The sequence below is a fragment of the Phoxinus phoxinus genome (assembly GCF_949152265.1).
Source record: "Phoxinus phoxinus genome assembly, chromosome: 3".
In the NCBI taxonomy this organism is placed as follows: Eukaryota; Metazoa; Chordata; class Actinopteri; order Cypriniformes; family Leuciscidae; genus Phoxinus; species Phoxinus phoxinus.
In genome coordinates this window covers 40896580-40917908 of record NC_136878.1, presented here as the reverse complement: position 1 = coordinate 40917908, position 21329 = coordinate 40896580, and the positions used below count along the sequence as shown (strand labels likewise).

Genomic DNA, 21329 nt, shown 5'->3' with positions numbered 1-21329 from the left:
GTACTACCCACTGAGAAGTCTGTATTTGCATGCGCAACTGTCTTGTTTTCATTCACATCAATTGGTGTCCTGATCGAAGTCTATTAGTAGAAATAGCGTAATTAAATACGTTATATTATAAACAAACAGAAAAGGAGGGCGATGTAGAGAGCATTGAATGATTAGAATCCTAATTCTGCGGAGTTCACGGGAACAGCTTCCGTGTGGGCCTGCGATGAGTCATAATGAATTTAATCATGAAAAAAAATAAAAATCCCGCAGTGCCACAATTACCAGCTGATATGGCTTGGTGTAGAGTAACACCATGCGGTAATCCCCGGAAAAAGTGATCTTTTCTTAATCGAACTTAAGCGAACACCTACCACAGGCTTTCTAATAAACATGCCCTTTCGACAAGCGCTACAGCAGAATGCAAAAAATATGTGACCTTTCAGTCTTTGATAATTGAATAATACAGACCAGTTCAGAGACATGTATGGATATCCAGCCATCTCGGCTCAATGACATCCATCAATAGTGGACGGACGAGAGCATTTATCACGCAGGCGTTTCTAACACGCCAATATGGGGGCCAAGTTCAAGAGAGTCATCAGCACAGGCTTCTAACAGAAGATCTCAATATATTTGCATTTGTATTTATACTCCGTGCCAACACTTGGAGGGAAAATGCATTTATAATGTCAGGCTTTAGCATGCAGCCACCCCCGTCTGATCTAAGCATTTACCCACACACACACCAATGCACGCCGACACCGATGCACAGAGTGTATATTAGTCTAATATACATAAAAGATCTATTTGCCGGAACACATAATGATTTGGACACTCAGCCAATGGGCAATCCTTCTTGGCACTGCGAAACATAGCGTGTGCGCACTGGAATCAATTTCGGTGTCAGCCAGCGGCCTTCTCACCATGCCATTTCATGCTATTGTTTGTGTCAACAGAACAGTGCCATGGAATAGAGGAGGAATTATAAGCACAATTTTATGTCATTTGTGTGACAGCAAAATGAGTTTGAATAGGTGATAAAATGTCGAAGAATTTTGTAATAGCACCTAAAAATTTGCGCCTCGGATCCTCCTGAGATACTGAAGAAAAACAATTGTTGTAAAGACATGGGAGGCACAGTGCTTTTCACCGCTTCTTTTGGTGCGAGAGCTTGCAAGAAGAGGGGTTTGGGGGCTTAGAAGGCTTCTTTAGAGATTTTATTGATCTCTACAAAAACGCAAGATCAAAAACATGAAAATGAAATAGCTTCAGGGAGCCTAAGAAACGAGTCGATAGAAAATGCTCAGGCAAAATTGGTTGAAACTGCCTATTGTACTCAGAGTCCCTCTCGCTGCGGTAATAGTAGATGATGTAGAGCAACTACCGGGAGTGGGAGGGGACAGCATCCTCCCTTCTCTGCTGGGAGCCGAAGACTTCAATATGAGAGACAGTCTTAAAATGTGGATACAAATGAACCACACACTTTGGTAAACCACTAATGTAGAAGTTTGTTTTTTACCAGATGGTTGCACAGACAAATTTTCATTTGTCTTTTATAATAATAATAATACTAATAATTCATTACATTTATATACCGCTTTTCTCGACACTCAAAGGACTTTACATAGAAGGGTGAATCTCCTCAACCACCACCAATGTGCAGCATCCACCTGGATGATGCGACGGCAGCCATATTGCGCCAGAACACCCACCACACACCAGCTGATTGGTGGAGAGGAGACAGTGATGAAGCCAATTAGTATGGATATATGAGGATGATTAGGAGGCCATGATGGACAGAGGCCACTGGGCAAATTTGGCCAGGATGCCGGGGTTACACCCCTACTATTTCGAAAGACATCCTGGGATTTTTAATGACCACAGAGAGTCAGGACCTCGGGTTTAACGTCTCATCCGAAGGACAGTGCTCTTTGACGGTATAGTGTCTCCATCACTACACTGGGGCGTTAGGACCCACACAGACCACAGGGTGAGCGCCCCCTGCTCGCCTTACTAACACTTCTTCCAGCAGCAACCTGGTTTTCCCAGAAGGTCTCCCATCCAGGTACTAACCAGACTCAGCCCTGCTTAGCTTCAGTGGGCAACCAGTCTTGGGCTACAGGGTGATATGGCTGCTGGCCATGACTATAGTTGCCTTTTAACATGATTGATTGATTGAGAAGCTTCACATCAAAAATGAAAGTCAGGTTTAAAGGAGAGGTTAATCAGGTACATGTGTTGTGTAGTCCTAAGTGTATAACTAAGTGTAGTCCCCCTGTAGTCAATTATTTTATCCATTAAAACTCATCTGTGATCACCAAAATTACGTATTTAAGCGTTTTTTCCTTGAAAATGTTTTCTTCATGCCTTAAAATAGTTTGAATGTAACTCTACACCCTTGCCTCATTTAGTATTGCGTGGTTCTATGAATATGTAAATTAGCCCCGCCTCCACTCACTCACTGCAGCTCAGAGATCCACTTGTTGATGATCACAGGTTGACGTGATTGGTTACAAGGTAGTTTGTGACGTCAGAAACACCAGCGATTTCAAACAAGACTGTCTTTGGTTCACTGCAGATTTACAAAAAATACTCCGCAACTGTGTTGACTTATGAAGTTGCACATGGTTTGTCTTAAACCATATTAAAAACACCACATAGACACATAAACAACGTTAAAAACTTGATTTTCACCACATGGAAACTTTAAAGGTTGTTTAACAGACTTTCAGGGAAATTTTGTGTGCAAAAGAAGTCCATTGTCTATTGTCAATAGTGTAGTGCTATATGAGGCACTGCCTACACAAAAGTTACTTTGAAACTAAGCAGCTTTCTGTTGTTCACCGCAACAAATTTGTGTGACCAGCAATACGAGCAAACCCTGCAAGGGAAAGTTTTCTGTCCTAATCCGAAACCCCCGATCGAAAGGATTGCTAATGGAATGACTGGAGATTGCCAGCGAAAATTCGATGAGAAACAGTAAATGTGACTGCACATTTACACCATACCATAACCAGATGCGATGCAATACTGTCCACACCAGATGTGATGCGAAATCAATAATAATAAAAAATCACAGCCAATCAGAAGATAATGTGGGCGGAGTCTCTCTGCAATAAAATTGATATGTACATAATCAAATTCATAAATATTACGACATTTTTAAATGACAATCTTTGTCATAGAATACGTTAAATTGTTCAACTTAAGTTGACAGTTTAAATGTTATTTTTTTCAAGATCTGAGGTGAATTAACCATTGTCGCTTTCAGTATTTGTCTGTGAAGGTCACACAACATGATATTTAAACTCACATTAAATTCTTAAAACATTAAATAAAAGCACATAACCAGCACCCAAGATTATAATTTTCATACTTTGAATGTTGTTGCTCCAGCCGCAACGTCGCAGAGATAGAAACCGTTTCTAAAACAGAATTGTCACGTATCGCTGTCACGACTGGTTAGATGAAAAACTCTGATTACCATGGAAAGATATCACATGTCGCAGCAATGCATCACGTCTAGTTAGGACACTGTGTTAGGGCCTGTCCCAAATGCCACCCTAAGTTCTTGTGGTCACACTTTGGTGCATTAATGCAGCAGTGGAAGTCCTCTGTGGAGCCAGCATCAGCAAAAAGATACATCAAGGGCACATCAGTTGGGTGCTTAAGAGCACCCTACTGAAACCTAAAATATCAAATAGGACATCCTACAGTCTTGTGGTTTTCAAGGACAATGCAAAACCCCAAGTGCAATGACAAACAAAGTTTTGATTGTGTTTTGACTTTTCTGGGAAGTCAACCAGTTATAGTTGCCTCTGGATAATAAACTGGGAAAAGATAAAGTTGTGTAACATAGGAAAATGTACACCCTTTAACCACAGAAGCTCATTAATCAGAATGTAACAGCACGTTGTCAGAACACACCACTTATGAGATGAATTCCTTTAGGGCTGAAAAAGGTGATAGTGAAATAATAAAAGTTGTTGGCAATACAATAATGGATTTGTGTAGTGTCATCATCATGACAGATGAACTAACTATTCATATAGTGAGTTATCTTTAAGAAGGTCTTTGTGGTCAGAATAACAGCTTGATTGCAGTACATAAGCACATGCCGAAATTCACTGCAGGATTGAAGTGTTTCTTTATAGCTATAATGATTCTACTCTCTGGCCAGTTCCTTGGTAAGCTAATGCTTTCAACAATCTTTATTTAGGTCGCTCTTTAAAGACCTCATGAAATTACCCATAGAGTGCAATTCTTTCCTGTGTTCCCATATTACCTGTTTGAACAGGACGTTGGCATGAACGATAAAGTCTGTCCTTCTTCCTGTTAGAAAATACAGAATTGTAAGCGTGTATATCTACTGCAAATTAATTGTATTATATTTTTTTCCCCCCAAGAGGAACCCCTTTGTGAAGAGTCTGAGCCATTACGACAGAACAATGAGGATAAGCTTTGATTTTAGCGGTGAAGAATTTGCTGTTGGTCAGCAACATGGACTTAATAACATGCAATTGAGAGTTACAAAGTCCGAATTGTGAGACATAAACTCACGATTCTGAGAAAAAAATTTTTTTGTCTTTTTTTCCCCCTCATTGGACTTTATAACTCACAATTGCAAGTTTATATCTCACAATTGTTAGAAAAGAAGTCAGAATTGCGATATATAAAGTCGCAATTATCTTTTAAATTGTTTTATTCCGTGGCGAAAACCAGCTTCCATAGTAAAGTGCACTACTAAAATACAAACAAACTAAAAATCACTGGATGAAGCTAATATTCATGTCTGTGGTTATTATGTATTTGAAACTGTATCAGGGAAAAGAGAAACTGTATCTCTGTTCTGACTATGTTGCATTTGCATATGTCAATTTAAAAATCTGTTTCTGCATATCACAACAGTAAAACATATGTTGGTCGGTGTCTTGAGAAGCGTTTAGCTTCTATCTTGGTCAGGCTTAACCAAGCGGGGAAGAAAATGTCGTAAATGTAGCGCAATAAGATTTCAATTGACTTTGACAGAATGGTGCTGCATGACCAATTTGCTGTAATGATATAATCCTTGGCGGCACAGACGGCCGTGTTTTATGAGCAAAAGAACTTGGCAAGTAAACTGTACTGTTTTGCCAATACTGCTATTGCAAACATAAAATTAAGTGGCATCCTCAGGTGACAGCAGTTGCGTTGCTTTATACAAGTTCTATTTGAGCAAAGCTCTCAATTTATTTCTCCACAGACTACATTAGAATAACAAACATCAAGGTCTTGAACATTCTTGCTTAAGTTAACAAACCTTTAAGCTCGTTGAGCAATTTTATGTGTGAAACACTGTAAATCAAAAGGACTTGGTATGATATAAAGAACAGTTAAGTAAACATGTGCCTAAACTTGTGTGTCGAATCGGTGTGAGTTTGGCGGGATGGAGCGGGACACTGCATTTACTCAAGTATGTAAAATGAAAGGATAATGACCGCGGTTGATTGAAATCTGTCTGTTTTAGTGCTTCGATTTATCTTCTGAAGTATAATAGGCACGAGAGAGAACAAGAGACCTTTCTCCCTCGGGTATAATAAATGTTGTGTCGCGTCTCAAACAGCCGATTAGCAGTTCCGAAATGTTACAGCCACCATTTAAAAAGTTCATTATCTTTAACAAAGGCAAAAAAGACCTTACAGACAAACAAAAAACAAAAAACGGGGACATCGTATATTTGACGTTCTGTCAAAACACTACAACCTAGTTTCTTTATTCATTGCGAACACAGCATTACTTACGATGTTACATGCTGTAACAAAACATCCTCTCTCTCACGTGTAGCAAGTCTGATTCTTTTTAGTGAATCGGTTTGTTTGGATCAAAAATAATTTGCCAATTTGAGTCCATACATTGTGTCATTTTTAAAGTCGCAATGAAACAGAATATTTTCTCTCGTATTATGACATACATCTGAAATAATGTAACAGATTATTGAAATATAGGGCGGGGACTTTCTATCTGTCGCTTATGAAATGGGCGCTGCACTCAAACAGGTAGGCGAGCTTGCAGTTGTTTGTAAAGGGGCGGGGTTTAAGCAAACTAAATGATTGGAGAAGACCACAAAGAAGTCAGTTGATTATGACCTTGAACAAACATTACAAGGTCATAAGGTTAAATTAAACATACTGTAATGTAGGGTGAACTTAGAGGCAAGGGAAAACTGGATCCAAATGCAAATGAGGTATAATGGCGGAATAACAAAATATACAAAAATAAAAACAGAACATGAGGAACAGAATTGAGGGAATACACCAACAGCCGCAACAAAAAGTCCTAGCACATATAGCACATACAGACCTATAACATGACGACGAGAGGGTGAATTTTAATTTGAATGCCAAATGAAAAGCAGCTTTTCGTTCCGGTTTACATTATTTATTTGGGGTAAAATGATCTGATCAAGTTTAATTACTTCCTTTCTAATGCAAGATTCATTAATTTATTACAAAAACCCTCACTCTTTTTGAGCCAGAATTATTGTATTATATAAAAGGTAAACAGAATAAATAATCAAATACTAGAATATTCTGCTTGTTTAAATAGCTTCAATATAGTGTCTAACAGCTTGTAATGTAGTTAACATTAGTTGTCATTATTTGCTATTAGTTGTAGTTGATTGTTTCTTAACTGCTTTAAATTATGTGTGGCAGACTCACTTCCCCGACACTAATTATCAGTTGCTAAATGTTTTCCTCACAAGGCACAAAAAAACCTACAAGCTTGAGGTAAATACTCGCACAGGTGGTGCGTTAAATGAAACAATTTTATGGCAGAAGTAAAAAACAAAGTGATGGCTATAAAGATCTGAGAACACGGGGGTGGTCGGCAGTGGCCAATGTCAGCGAGGCTTGGAATAGGGCATTGTGGGCGCATGATGAGAGCACGTGTGACGTGGCCAGATGTGGCTGACCAGCAGAGCATAGCAGCGTTGAGGTGACACCCCGTTGAGTCACCCAATCAGACTCGAGACTAAGGCTCACTGAACACAATGAGCTATTGGACACACAACCTTCAGGCAATGTAGTATTTTTTTCTCTCTCAGAGTAATTGGAGTGTATATGTGCTTTTATAACCTTTGCACTCTTCAACAAACATCATGACAACTCAGGGATTGTTCTGCATTTTGCAGCCGTTCTGTTGTCTAATGGCATTATCATTTATCTTGTCATAGATGGATGTGAGCAATACTTTAAACATGCGGTCACTGTCCTCTCATTTGGTTGCTGCGATACACAAATGTTAACATCTCCATTATTTCTGACATATTCAGACAACGGACGTCAATTCTTGAAAATAATTTATGAAGTCTCTAAGAGGTGAGATAACAGTGACAAAGTATGTGATACTGAAGACTGAAGTAACAATGCTGAAAATTCAGCTTGGCTATCACAGGAATACATAACATTTTAAAATATATTACAAGAGAAAACTGTTTATTTAAATTGCAGCTTGGCTGAGATTAAAAGACTACTTTAATAAAAAAAAAATAAAAAAAATAAAAAAAAACTTAATGTTTCCAAACTTTTGACTGTTACTGTATCAAATATGACATATAGTATATGTATGCAAAGGATGACTGAGTTGGGCGATTTACTTTGAACCATTTAGTTGGTATGAAGTGTTGAAAACAGCATATGTTTCCATTATTTCTTCACTGTTTGCTGACCAAATCTCAATTTGATATGTGGTTGCAATTTGTTTTCATGAGTGGACAAAAAAGGCCCCAAACGAATAAAATTAGTGAATGCAAATACCGATCAGAAATTGATTTACACATTTTTTGAATAAAAAGTGCACAAGGCTACAGTTGTGTTAAGGTGTTTGGAAAGGTTTTTTTTTTTTATCATGTTGCTATGCAGTTTCTAGGCTATTTTGGGTTGTTGCTATGGTGCTGCTTAGTGATTACTAAGGAGTTTAGGGTGGTTGCTTACTGGTCCAAGTCCATGGGGCTCACCTCCAAGTTTCTAAGTTATTCTGGTCCCTAAATATGGCCCCTTTTCAAAGTATAAAAAAAACAATGGTAACACTTTATTTCGATAGTCCACTTTAGACATTCTACTAACTATAAATAACTTTGCAACTACATGTCAACTAACTGTCATTCAAGTATTAATACACTATATGCTTACTGTTAACACTTTATTTTGATGCTCCCCCAACAGACATTCACTGACTATAAGCAACTTGGCAACTACAAGTCAACTTATTCTACTAACCCGAACCCTAACCCTAACCCCTAACCCTAACCTAACAGTCTACTGACAGTCTACTAATACTCTAAGGAGAGTTAGTTGACATGTAGTTGCAAAGTTACTTATAGTTAGAATGTCTAAAGTGGACTATCGAAATAAAGTAGAGCCAAAAAGGTAATAATAGCAACAGTTCTTCAGAACATGATTCATATCCATTATTTCACACCAATATTAATAACCACTAACTAAACATATTGATATTGTTTAGAGAACTGAAAAAATCTAACGGGACAGGTCAACTATTCTGTCTTTGTACAATTTAACAGCTCAGCTTTCAGCTTGAAAACATTTTATTTAGAACAGTTTTGTGACCTCCTGGGTAGGCAAATTATTGAATAGTGCCACTGGCTTTTGCCTCACAACATCTGTTTGCCTGAATTGCTGGAAACCAATTGTACACATACTAATGTAGCCAATTTAATTTAAAAGACATTTAAATGCTAATAAGATACTCGCAACAATCTTGTATTGCCTCAACAGCTCTGAAGTAGCCCCCTGGCAGACCCAAATATTGTGATTTGTTTCAGTTGTTACATGTACAACACACGGTTTTTCATGATCATTCTCCAATGGCGAGGCAGTGATTCTTACTCTACTGATGACTAGCGGGTTAACACTGTTGATTCAAAAGGTAATATTTCTCCATGATTAATTCCTTTAAGATGCAATCTCTATAAATAACAAATGAAAACAGCAGAATGTCTTATAAAGTGCGAAAAATGAAAGGAACCTGATGGTGGGAAGGAATGCGAAGTCGGGGGCGACTTCATCTGAGCTTAATTCATATTTAAAGACTTCCTTTATTACATCTTTAATAGCCTTTTTTGTTGGTATCCCTCAACTTTTGGCTCCCAGCACAGTTTAATTCACCTCCCATTGAGTTGACTGGCTCAGAGCTTTCAACTTCTGACTTTCATCTCCTTTCTTTCGGCCTGAGCTTTTATTGCTCTTCAGCTTTTCCTCAGAGAATTAATGCCACCATATTGGACCACACAAAACTCCAATACAAGTGCATAAAAGTATGAGTTCAGAGAGATTTACTGTTTGGATTTTAATATCATAGTAAACTGAAAAACTACTGCAGATGAACTTTCATTGAAGATATTAGATTGGAAAAAAGTTATTAAATCATTCCCTCGTGACAAGGAATAGAAATTAGGCAACTGCTTCTTTACAATATCAATCAGGTTGATGCCACAGTATGAAGATAACTTTCCCAGATTTCATTTAAAACTAGGGATAATTCTCTGCATATGCCATAACATTAAGAGGATTAGGTTCAGAAAATGGATCATGATGCTTGTAGTGACAAGCAACACTGTACTCTCACTATATGGACAAATCACTGAGGATGAAATACCCACATCTGCGCTGTAATTTGAGCAGGTTTCTTTGAAAGGCTATATGACATATTTTATGAAATTATACGGTCTATATTTTAAAGATGCACTCTATAATGTATTATATTTCATTAATAAAGGCTTTACCAAAAGTAATGAACAGCACAGACAATTCTGTTTAAATCATGTAGACTCACATCATCGGTAGCCTAATAAAAGCTGTTTTCTGTTTTAATTTTTACATTTGCTTCATTGAGACACCCATGTTGAGAACATATGACCAGATAAATACAGCTTGCTTTGTCTCAGTAACCTTCCTATTATCAGGAATTTTCAATCATCGAATAAATGAATCATGTATGACACGAATAGGTCATAATGTGATTTTGCATCCACACCACTAGGTGTCAGTATACCAATAAAAAACGACCATAAAAAAATGTCAGTTCACCTTAAAAAATTAATCTTTAAAATGAGAACTATCATGAGAGCTTGTGCATACAGTACTTTAACAGAGCACTGAAATGTATTTATCATTCTTGTTCTCCAATATAGTGGTGATCTACAAAGTTTAAAAATAATATAGTATACCGATCGCAACATCTTTTGACCCATAATGACTGTCAAACTCTACTACAAATCACTCTGTAGACACACAGACTAAAGTTCAGACTATGTCAGATAAAACTTAATCAACTATACCTGCTAAGGCTACACCACAACTCTGTCTGCTCCTGTTCGGGTTAATGAGTTATCGAAGCCTAATTAATTCACGGTTAATTTCTCATTTGAAGTCTGTGAGTTTCCATTACAATTAGAAGAACTCTGTTTATGAAGCGTTCCTCTTCGTCATGCCTCAAATAGCAGCTAAAATCCTACCTCCCATTTCTCTCATCTGAGGAGAAAAAAGGCTAATTTTCCTCTGCCTTCAAGGATTTAAATAATAATATTACTACACAAGAACCCTAACCCTCCAATTCTATTGACAAAGAGAAATAAAATTAAAACACACAGGCCAGATGAGAAATATGCCTCATATCCCCTTGGCTCTAATTCAACAAGAAGTGGGTCAAGCTCATGATAAATTTAATTTGAACAGATGTCAATTAATACCCATTATGTCTTTACTTTGAAAAGCAGAATCCTTCTCACAATCTCTTAACGCCTACCACTTCACTAGAGATTTAGTTAGATCCTCTGTGATTTGTGTCTCATCTTTTGGAAATCAGTTTTTACCTTGTAAGGAATGTGAGTTAATTAGTTTTTTTTTTTTTTTTTAGCTCTCTGGAACATTCAGACATTGAGACAGTGCATTACACAGGAATAAAGCTTGACTTAGTATTTTGCTAAAGAATTTGACCATTTTGCTAAGACTTTGATTATTATTGAGCAGAATCCTTGATAGACCACCCCAAAACACATATCAATAAGAAAAGGACTTACTTGAGTGTAAACTGCTCCACAGTTGAATTTGGGACCAAAAGCAGGTAGATGTTGAGGATCTCTCCTGGCTTTAATGGCCTCTCTGGTAACCTCAGGAAGAGGTTTGTGTCAAGCTGTTTGTCTACCACCAATTGTTCCTGACTGGGCTGATACAAACTGATGCTCCCAATACGCAGAAGGGGTTGTTGGGATGAGCCCTCCCCTCTGGATGCCCCTCCACGGCGTGGGTAGGTCTCCCCACACTCATCATTGCTGTCTGGATCATGTAGAGTATAGTAAAGCTCCACTTGAAGGGTCTCCCCACTTAACTCGAGCCCATCTGTTCCTGAAGACTTTCTGCGACCCAATGGCGCTACATTAACATTAAACCACGTGGAAGGGAGATCCAGTTGGGCCAAGCATTGAGCCAGATTCCCCTGAAGCCTGCAGGAAGTTTTGATCTCCCGAACATCTCTAAAAGCATGCAGCCTCACACATGGAAGCTTGTCCTGAATCTTGAAGTCATCCCAGTCCCGTCCTGCAATATAGAACAGCACCTGAACCAATGGGTTACTAGCAAACACTCTAGACTGTACAATAAAGGCCCGGACCTTCCAGTTCACAGTCAGCCTTCCAGGAATATCCAAAGGGCTTGACGGCTGTAGTAGGTCTTTGGATAATGTCTGGTCTTGGGTGAAAGGCCCAAGTGAGATGTTGATTGCAGGCAGTTCCTTGGTCTGGAAGACCACAAAGCTTTCAGAGCGCTGAAGAGGGTGTCCACGTTGGCTGCCATATGATGTAACTCGGGTCTCCTGGAGAAAGAACGCCAACTGTGTGTTGGAGATCTTAAAATTTGCAGGGAGGTAAACTTCTGGTGGACTGGAGGTGGTACTAGGAACAGGGACGCTGAAGAGGGCATCGGAACTGGTAGGGGAAACTTTACCAGCAACTGCAAAGACAAAACAAGAATAAATACTGTTAAATATGCACTGATAATATTTGGTGGTAGCCAAGAATCGAAATTGTTAACACACAGGTTCAAACTCAGTAGACCAGATTTAAGAATTTAGGAACTCTAGAGTTCATGGAATCCTGCTCCTGTTTAACACCGAACCCTTAAGTGGTCACTCAACTTCATACAGCTTTATAGGGGACCACCCTTGAGTTACAGCATTGCAAGTGGCTATTGGATGGAAAACAAATAAAAAATGACAAGTAGTGACGTGTTGGCTTGATAAAAAACATATTTATTGCATTGAGAGGAATTCAAGATATTTTCTGTATCTGCTAGTGGCAGGGAAATTTTCTCCATTTTCACAAGAAAGTGAACAATGTTTTTCAAATGAATGCTTGCTCTCCCTTTCATGCCTCGAGAGCTCAGTTGGCTCTGACAATAGATGCTGATTAACAGCATGCAAGAGAGAGAGGTTTTCAAATGAACTGTTTCGGATGAGCCGGGTGTGTAGAAATTCAAATAATGAGCAATAAATTCATATAATGAATACATTGGCTTCAGTGAGAGGATGGAGCTGATCATCTTTGACAGAGATTCTCACCATTTGGAGTGAGGTGATATATCGAGTAGCATGCAACAGTTTGTCCAATAACATATTGTACACAGAAGAACATCATTGATCTCTATCTCTTGGGTTCCTAAGATTAACTTCCTAAGACTAGATGCCTGATCGATTGTTGAGAAACTTCAATACGCTGATCATAATCTGCCTGTACTGGAGAGAAATAGAGACAGTTGAACTTTGCTAATGTTCTAAGCAAAGTTGACCAAATAAAAAAGCTATAGAAAACACTGTTGTAGAGTTGAAAAGGGAGACACTTATGTCATTTGAGAACTCAATTCATCCTCAAGCACTCTATTCAAATATGGATCATGCTCTCTAAAATCAGGGGAATGATAAAACTTACTTATCATAATGACAAGGCGAAGTGAACAGAAAATCCATGGCAAATCCACTTGAACAACAAATTGTCCCATATTCCACAAATGCTTTGCATTTAAACCGCGTACTTCACAACTTGAATCACTTCACAGGTACACAAAAAAGAGTATCCATGCAGCTGAAGCCAAACTGTAGAAAAAAAAAGATAGCTGCAGATCAAGCTCACTTCAAGCTTTGAAAACCTGCTCAAAGTCTCCAAACTTGAAAGCACACGAGTAGTATCCTCTCAGTAGTAATCCAACTGTATCCAGAACCTGCTCAAAGATCTAAAAGACACTGATCACTCGTGCCTGTTAAGAGGCTCCGAAGACACCTCCTGCCCTGCAGCATGATCGGAGTGAGTTCCCACTAGCATTCGCTCACTCCATCTATTCTCTGCAGTTCCTGTTTGATTGTGACTCCTCCTATCAGATCCCGTTCTCCTCTTACAGCCCGAGACAAAGCATAGACACCGCCCTGTCTCACCACACCTCACCCCAAACTGTAATAAACTCTTTAGCCTATTCACAGCCAGTGCAAAATCACTCCTCCCAGGACACCAGCGTGGCAGACTACAAACTACCCTATTACATTCATCTTCTCCCACTAGACGTGTCGAGGCAGACTCTGAATGTGTCTGTGTGAGGGAGAGTGTATTTGTTAGGGGGGCTGGGTTTGGGGGAGGGATGCATAGCTTGAGCGCCTTCAGGCAAAGAGTGGGGGATTAGAGGGAAGATCATTGACGAATTAGCTCTCCTCCTTTCCTCATCCAACAGCCCCTGGAAGATACATTTGAATGGATATGGGGGAAGGGGGTGGAAGGTGGTTGGTGCTCTGCCCTTCCAATCACCCAGGGAGAAAGAAGGAAATAAACTATAATAAGTGGGATTATGCTCTGTGTCAAGCTATCCTCCTACTACTACTACTACATCAAATAAAATGTCTGCACAAAGAGCAGCAAAATATTATTAAGAAACATTTCTGACCAATGCATTCCTCAGCTGGAATGCAACCTATTGAGTGCCACTTTCTGTGAAGCAAATGACATTGTTGAGACTTCTTTCAAGAGAGGTTCCCTTCTGCTCCATTACATTTCTGACGTTTATCATTGTGCTCATTCAACGGAAAGCCCAAAGATTGGGTTTCACTCACACTCATAGGTTTGAGCAACTTTCGGTGTGGCTGCGGGCTGTAAAAACAGATATGAATACCTCTTAAAGGGATGAGCTAATGCCTCTGAAAGCCAATCCATTACAAACACATTAAGCATCAAAGTGCTAGTTTTCCAGACACAGGCAGTCTAATGTATATGGTTTCAATAGCTTCATCGGATTATGTGCTTCCAGTGCCCCCAGGGATACACAGTATGAGAGGTCACAGATTCTAATACATCACGCCCATCATTGCATAGGCTCTGCACTGTCTCAAAGAGAAGGCACATATGGGACTACAACATGACACCAAAAGGCCACACCGATCCCTCCTCCCAACCCCACTAATAGACCTCTGGGTGTAGTGGAGTGGCGGCTGCTGTTGCTGAACTCAGTAACAGGATACACATCTGTTGGTCAATGACTGTGGCTCGATACAATCCTCGGGGCTTTTTGTAGCTTTTGAGCTGCAATCTTATGAGAGATAATGGAATCGTCATGTGTAATACGCCTTTGAAATGTCAAAGTTGTTCTGTTTAATATAACTCGCCAATGCTGTATTTTTTTCTCTGTAATCCCACACTTTTTTTGGACTCGTTTCATTTTTTTGAAATGCAAGATGCCGTAAGGAAAATATGAAATTCCCCACAAGCATGTAAATTTCCTTTGAAATAATCTGTCTAGTGGGGCAAATGCTTTAGGAAATAATCCATGCAGATATTATTGCAGACAACAATAAGCATTAGAAAAGAAATCCCCCACCCACATGCACCGCACACACATTATGAAAGTGTGCATATCGATTGCAATCTTGAGGTTGTCATTTGTTTCGGAGTCTGTCAAAGTTTGAAAATGCTTCAATGGCATGGTACATTATTTCCCGGTTTGAATTACTGAACAAATTGAACAGAGTAGTGTGTTAATTAATGAGCTGTACCTCAGAAACATCTCTATAAAGAGACACGAGAAGTGCTAGTGGAATTGTTCCATTTGAATTATTGCATTCGAGTGTACCCAAAGGAAATGTGCATAGAGGAAATTGAATGAAGAAGAGGCAGTGAGAATACAAGATGTGACATGTGATCAAAGATTGGGATGATGCAATTTGAAAGGTAAATCATTATAAGGCAGACAAAAGAGAATGCAACATTCGATTTGCAAAAACATGCATTTGCATAATTCCATGATTGATAAAGTCACATCTGTTAAACCTATTTAAACAAATTTTTACATACAATTTACATTAAAACACTTATTTTGTGTGGGGCAACAGTACCATATACTTTATGTAGTCTACACATACTAAAGAAAGGCGAGAACTGTGTTATTCGATACATTTATTATTGTTTCATGCATTAGTAAAAACCAAGACACTGCCTAAACTTTACGCTGGCCTTCCCAGCAGTGTGAAAAACAAAACTGTTCATCAAATTGTGTATAAATTGTTTCTAGAAAGTGAGCTACGTGACATTAGAATGCTCCCATTGCTATAATCACTGAAGCTGTCACTGCAAACTAAAGTGAAATATAAACCATTTATTTGTCTATCTATATCTGTGGATGAGGCTGCTGAAAACTCATTAGGTGTTTATTGTTATTGACAGGTCTATAGAGTAACTTAAACGCCTCTTGTTTGCATTCATGAGTCTGGAGTTGGTTACAAAACTAAACCGAAGCACAAAAAAATGTAAAATGCAAATATAAAATTTTGATGCAGCCTCATTTTAGTAGACCTAAATGGAATGCTAATCGTCAGTTTCACGTTTAGTTTAACACAGCAGCCATACTCATAATCTTGATTATTCGATTAAATGTGCAGCTCTTTACAGTTGTACTAAGGGTTTTATCTAAGTATCATCACACCATACTGCATCTCATAAGTTCAGCAGCATTCATCAGTTAGGCCAAATCAAGAATTCATTAATTCACCCAAAATATATTCAATAGGAATTTATAACAATAGGAGCTCTGGAGCGTCCACCAAACCTTTTGATCCAAGGCTATGCTAACGAGCCTGTCAGTCGCTGTAATTCAGAAGCTATAGCGAATGAACTCTGGCTTGAGTTAGCATGACAAGCAACAGTTTGCAAATGAAGTGATTTACATAAGAAACAGGCGCTCAGACCGTTAGCATCACGCCAGGCCTTGGCGTATCACAAATAGTGACTACCATTGCATTGCATTCTCTTCATTATTGCACTATGGCTTCTGTTTTCACTGAAAAGAAACATTTCAGAGGAAATGTTTAAAGGGAAATGGGCCTTAAGATATTCCAACTCTAAACCGCTGACCATATTTTGCCATTATTTCAGCATTCAATACCAGGAGGCCTAATGTATTTGCACCACTTGCCCTTGTCTGTCCTACAAGTGCCTTTTGCTATGAGTGGATGGAAATTGACTTAATAACAGAACACGTGAGACACTGAGCGGGGGAGCTGATTGCTAATGCGGTGCCATTGCTTTGCTGCAAAGTCATTTATGGTAGAATTAAATGAAAGGGAATGAGTAGATTTGTCATTAAGAGTTTGACAGGATATAAATCAGAATCCAGTGAATTCGGATGGTGAGGCGCATTGCCACAAATTCAGATTATAAAATATTTAAGTGGCTAATTATAGTAACTAAGCAAAATTATGATTCTAATATGCATAGTAGAGAAAAAGTATCCTCGTTTCCAGAAGCTGTGAAAAAGACAGTGTTGGAAATTGTGCCATGGATAAAAGAAAATGTCCAAAGAAAGATAATGTTTGTATTTATTAACTACCTAAATTATTTTATAACCATATATATTACTTTAGAAATACATAAAAACACATACTGATGCATTATTTAGCATTGCAATGTCATTTGCCAGGCTTGGAACTCAAGAATAGGTGTATATGTAATAAGATGTGTCTGGCATCTGAAGTGTATTCATAGCTACCCGCAAACACACACACAGAGACGCACACACAAGTAGTTTTGCTAACTGCATTGATTGTACTTTAGAAGACTGTTTAATGAGCCTGAAAACAAAAACAATAGGGAAGGGCCCATTCCACTGGGAATGCTAATGAGTGTATTGACTGAGAAGGTGTCTGGGTACGTTGATAAATGATTATAAGTATAAAGCACATTGCTTTCACCTTCATAAACAATACAGTTTGTTGCATCTTCAGTGCACAGACCAGATACTAAATATCTGGGAGGGGTTTGAAACCATTTCAAAAGAGCTTTCAATGGTCACTCTTTATTAACATGAGTTTATTATTGTTTGAAACATGAGGATTCCTCATTTTAAGTCTCTGTAGAATATGATCTAAATTGCTTAAACGTGAATGTACACAACCCGGCTGTACGGAATCATTGCCCATAGAATCCCACAGAAAGTTCTGCATAATTTAAACGACATTCACGAAGTCATTCACGAAGTTGTACATATTCAGTCATCATTTAACAGATATTATGGCTAATTTGATTATGCATTCAGCTACAAGTAAGAGTGCAGTATTCTCAGCCCATTCTCACACATTTTTCCATTTCCATTTGCGTATTTACGTTTTGAGGATATTCCCCCACAAACAGTAGAGAATGTGAAAAACTACACCGATTAGGGCGCTTTGGTTAAACAACGTAATTTGAATGAAAAAGCACGCAGAAATCCTAACCTACTGTCAGTTACCTTACCATATACAGTGAAAAACTATATTAGATTTCACAGAACAATTAATGTAATTTTACTGAAAAATACAAGTATATTTTTGAGAATATAAAAATAATGATTTACCACATAAGAAAATGCGTGTAATTTCACAGTAAAATATTGTTAAAATAATGTTTGTGTAAGTATGAGTCACTTTATAAATTATGTTAAAAACTAGTTTCTTATACTTTTGGTTCAGTTACCTGTTATGGTGCTTATCAGTATAGTTTAAGGTACAAAGCAGATTTTAGTAGTATGTTTGTATGGAAGAAAAATAATGACAAATGTTTTTGAAACGAAAAAGCATGTTGAATTGCACTACTTGAAAAAATGCATTGCATTAACCCTGCTTGCATTTGAATGCATTGTATTTTTAGGGCTAGCATTTATATGGGCTGAAACTTAACATGGTTGTATATTTAAACAGTGAATATTTAAATTCAACACATTTCACACACGTTTTCATTATTACAAATTCAATAATCCATATTCACCGGACATATTTCACTTCCAAAATATTCATTCTTTTGAAAAAATACAACCTATAATTTTCGGCAGGCAATTTTCGGGGAATTTTATTTCGCTTTAAAATTCGCTTCGACAAATTCAGTGGTTCTAATTCGACAGAAATATATATATATTTTTTAATACAACCTATAATATTCGGCAAGCAATTTTCGGTCAATTTTATTTCGCTTCCACAAATTCAGTGGTTCAAATTCGACAGAAAATTCAACATTTGACATCCGGGAACGGCAGGAATATCAGTAGATTGCAGATTGATAATCTCCATAGCTGTTAGTTGCCCCTTACCAGCAGGGGGTGCAAGCGGCTGTTGACGAAGAAAACTATAGAGCAAATGGGCGAGAGAGTCATTCATTCATAAAAACAGATTTACAGAAATGGAGCAAGCAGTAAGTATTTGTGATGATTATCAGGCCCAGTAAATATGGAAAAGCTGATAAAGACACAAAAGCTGTGTTTACATATAAGTCTTCACAGTTAGTTTTGCACATGTAAGCAGGTTTCTCTACCATGAACGAGATTATAATGTTATTCCCCGATGCTGATGTACAGATCAAACGTTACATCTGAGGTAGAAGACATTTATTTCTCACGGTTGTTTGGTTTTCTTAACTTTATATTGCGGCGCTATGCTGCAGAACTGTGGATTCCCTCAATAAGTCATTCTCCAGGATTCCCCTGCGGTCAGGACACTTAATCCGTAATGAATTAATATAGGGGATGTAGGCTATACTAGACATAGGAACAGGCAAGTGGACTCAGAATATGAACGTAACACACAAAGTTTCACGCTAAGCAATTCCCAGTGATATACTGGCATAAAGTTGGCTTGACACTGGATATTCGCACATTTAGGGACCATCTCTAAAGTTACATACGACATTGGTACACACGTTTCTAACTTCAGTAGCATATGAAGAGAATGACTTACAGTCATAAAACCAACTGTAAAGTGTTCATGTGTTCAACTGTCAAATCATGTGTGAATATATTTTTTCAGTACCGCATGAGCTCATATTTATTTTAATATCAACTATCTAAAAAGTGTGCATCATGCTTGACACCTAGGCCTACATGAACAATTTACAGTTGGTTTTATGACTGCAAGTCATTCTCTTCAAATGCTATTGAAGTTAGAAACGTGTGTACCAATGTCGTATGTAACTTTAGAAACGGTTGGATATCGAATATCCAGTGTCAAGCCAACTTTAAGCCAGTATTTCAATAAAAAAACTCAGCTCAAAGAAAAACTCAGTTATTGCATGGACGGAGCAACAATGGAATACGAGCGCAGGGTTTATCTGTCAATCAGATGCACGTAAAAGTGTAACTATAGCAACAGTGGACTCCTGGCACATTGTTGGAAGAAAGAATAAAATGCATGTAATTTAATATGTTAAAGTACCCCACTTTATTTTTTTTTTTACTGGCAGCTTTCTATTCTCACTGTTTTAATACCTCATTTCTTTGATCAAACCCTTCACATAAACATTCAAATGATCTTACGTGGACTTACTTTTCAAAATTAGTAATAAAACAATAGCTCTTGGCAACAGGAATAGCCAGTATGTTTGCATAGCATGGCGTCAAACACGACAATGTATGAGATTAATATCATGTTTTTCTCCAAAACCACTATGTATACTGTATACGTCAGTCATGTTTGAAATAACTTCTATGGTCCATATTGCTTTTTAACGCAGAGTTAGACAGAAAATACATTATTTTATAAAATGCAATACTGTGATATATATTGATTAGCGATGCATTATAAATATACAGTACATCATATAAAAATACCAGCGATGGCATGAAGAACACACATAATTCATAGATTATCATTGCAGTGATCAGTCAAAACGTCACTATCGGCATGTTAATAAAGTCCCAACAAAGTTTTTTTTTTTTTTACTTTTGGAATGAATATGTTAGTCTTATTGTTATCTATAATCTATTGTTCTCCAAAACAATGACAAAATTCACATTTAGAAGATATAAGTATTCAAAATGCGCAGTCTCTCACTTCCGCCAACACGGATCAATGATTTTGATGACATCACTCTGCACTTCAGCGTCTCAAACATTATGGAGGAGATCAGGAGGAGAAACAGTTAGAGATTACGAGGAAACTGCAGCTTTACTGAGCTCAACGGCTCTGGCCGAGCTGTAATATAAACAAAACACTATTGGCTATTTAAAAAAACGGAAGGAGCTGTTCGATATGTTCCGCCCTGTTTTCATGTTTCATTGGAAATTACGTCAACGCACTGAATAATGCTGCACGTTAAGTCACTTCAGTGCGCCTTTAAGCTATAGCGATATCTAATGCCTTTGTCCACGTAAGGGATTTCCTTGAACGTCGTAAGATTTATGGCTCTACGAGTCTCGCTGGTGGACTTTCTGCGTGAGGGCGCCCTCCGGCTTCCAGTATGAATGAAACAGACGATACATGAGAGTGTTTAGCGCTCCATAATGCTCACATCACCTCATTTTAGGTAAACATAGAAAAATTATTCTGAAGTAACGTAGTAACTTGGATAGATTTTCAGTACTTATTTACTCTTACTCTTATTATTTTTCAGTAGAACTTCTGCTCAAGTAAATCATTTCATAAGAAGCAATACTTTTTTTTAGTACTCTTTCCACCTTAAATCTCCAATCAGGTCAAAAAGGTCAAGGTTTTGAAACAGTACTTATGAGCAACAAGCAAAGCTAGAAGTGAAAATCCTGCAATATCTCCAGATGTTCTATCTGGGAGACCATCGATCGCAGCAGATAAAGACCCACCGAAGTCTGCCGTACAAGAACACTGTTCATTAACGTCTGCACCGAGAGCAATATTTCAGTTTTCATTCAAGAAATGCTAGTCGTGGTCTTTCATTGGAATGACTCCACTAAGCTGGCAAGGATTTGGAGATGAACACCCTCCCCGTCCCTGAAAAACGGCTTATCGACAATAGTAAATACAATAAACCGTAAAACCTT

General features: G+C 38.1%; 1 protein-coding gene across 2 annotated transcripts in view; it reads right to left on the bottom strand.

Moving 5' to 3' along the window:
- The window catches only part of tmem132e (transmembrane protein 132E), a 358047-nt gene that overhangs the window by 77986 nt on the left and 258732 nt on the right, over positions 1 to 21329 (bottom strand). Inside the window, exons 1-2 of one of the 2 annotated variants that reach the window (XM_079606021.1) lie at positions 12971 to 13407; positions 11069 to 11996 (exon numbers count right to left, since the gene is read on the bottom strand). In XM_079606021.1, coding sequence (XP_079462147.1) covers positions 11069 to 11996; positions 12971 to 13040 — 998 coding nt within the window. In that variant the 5' untranslated portion in view covers positions 13041 to 13407. Of the gene's footprint in view, positions 1 to 11068; positions 11997 to 12970; positions 13408 to 21329 lie in introns of those variants that run through there. The other variant, XM_079606022.1, reaches the window with a different exon arrangement.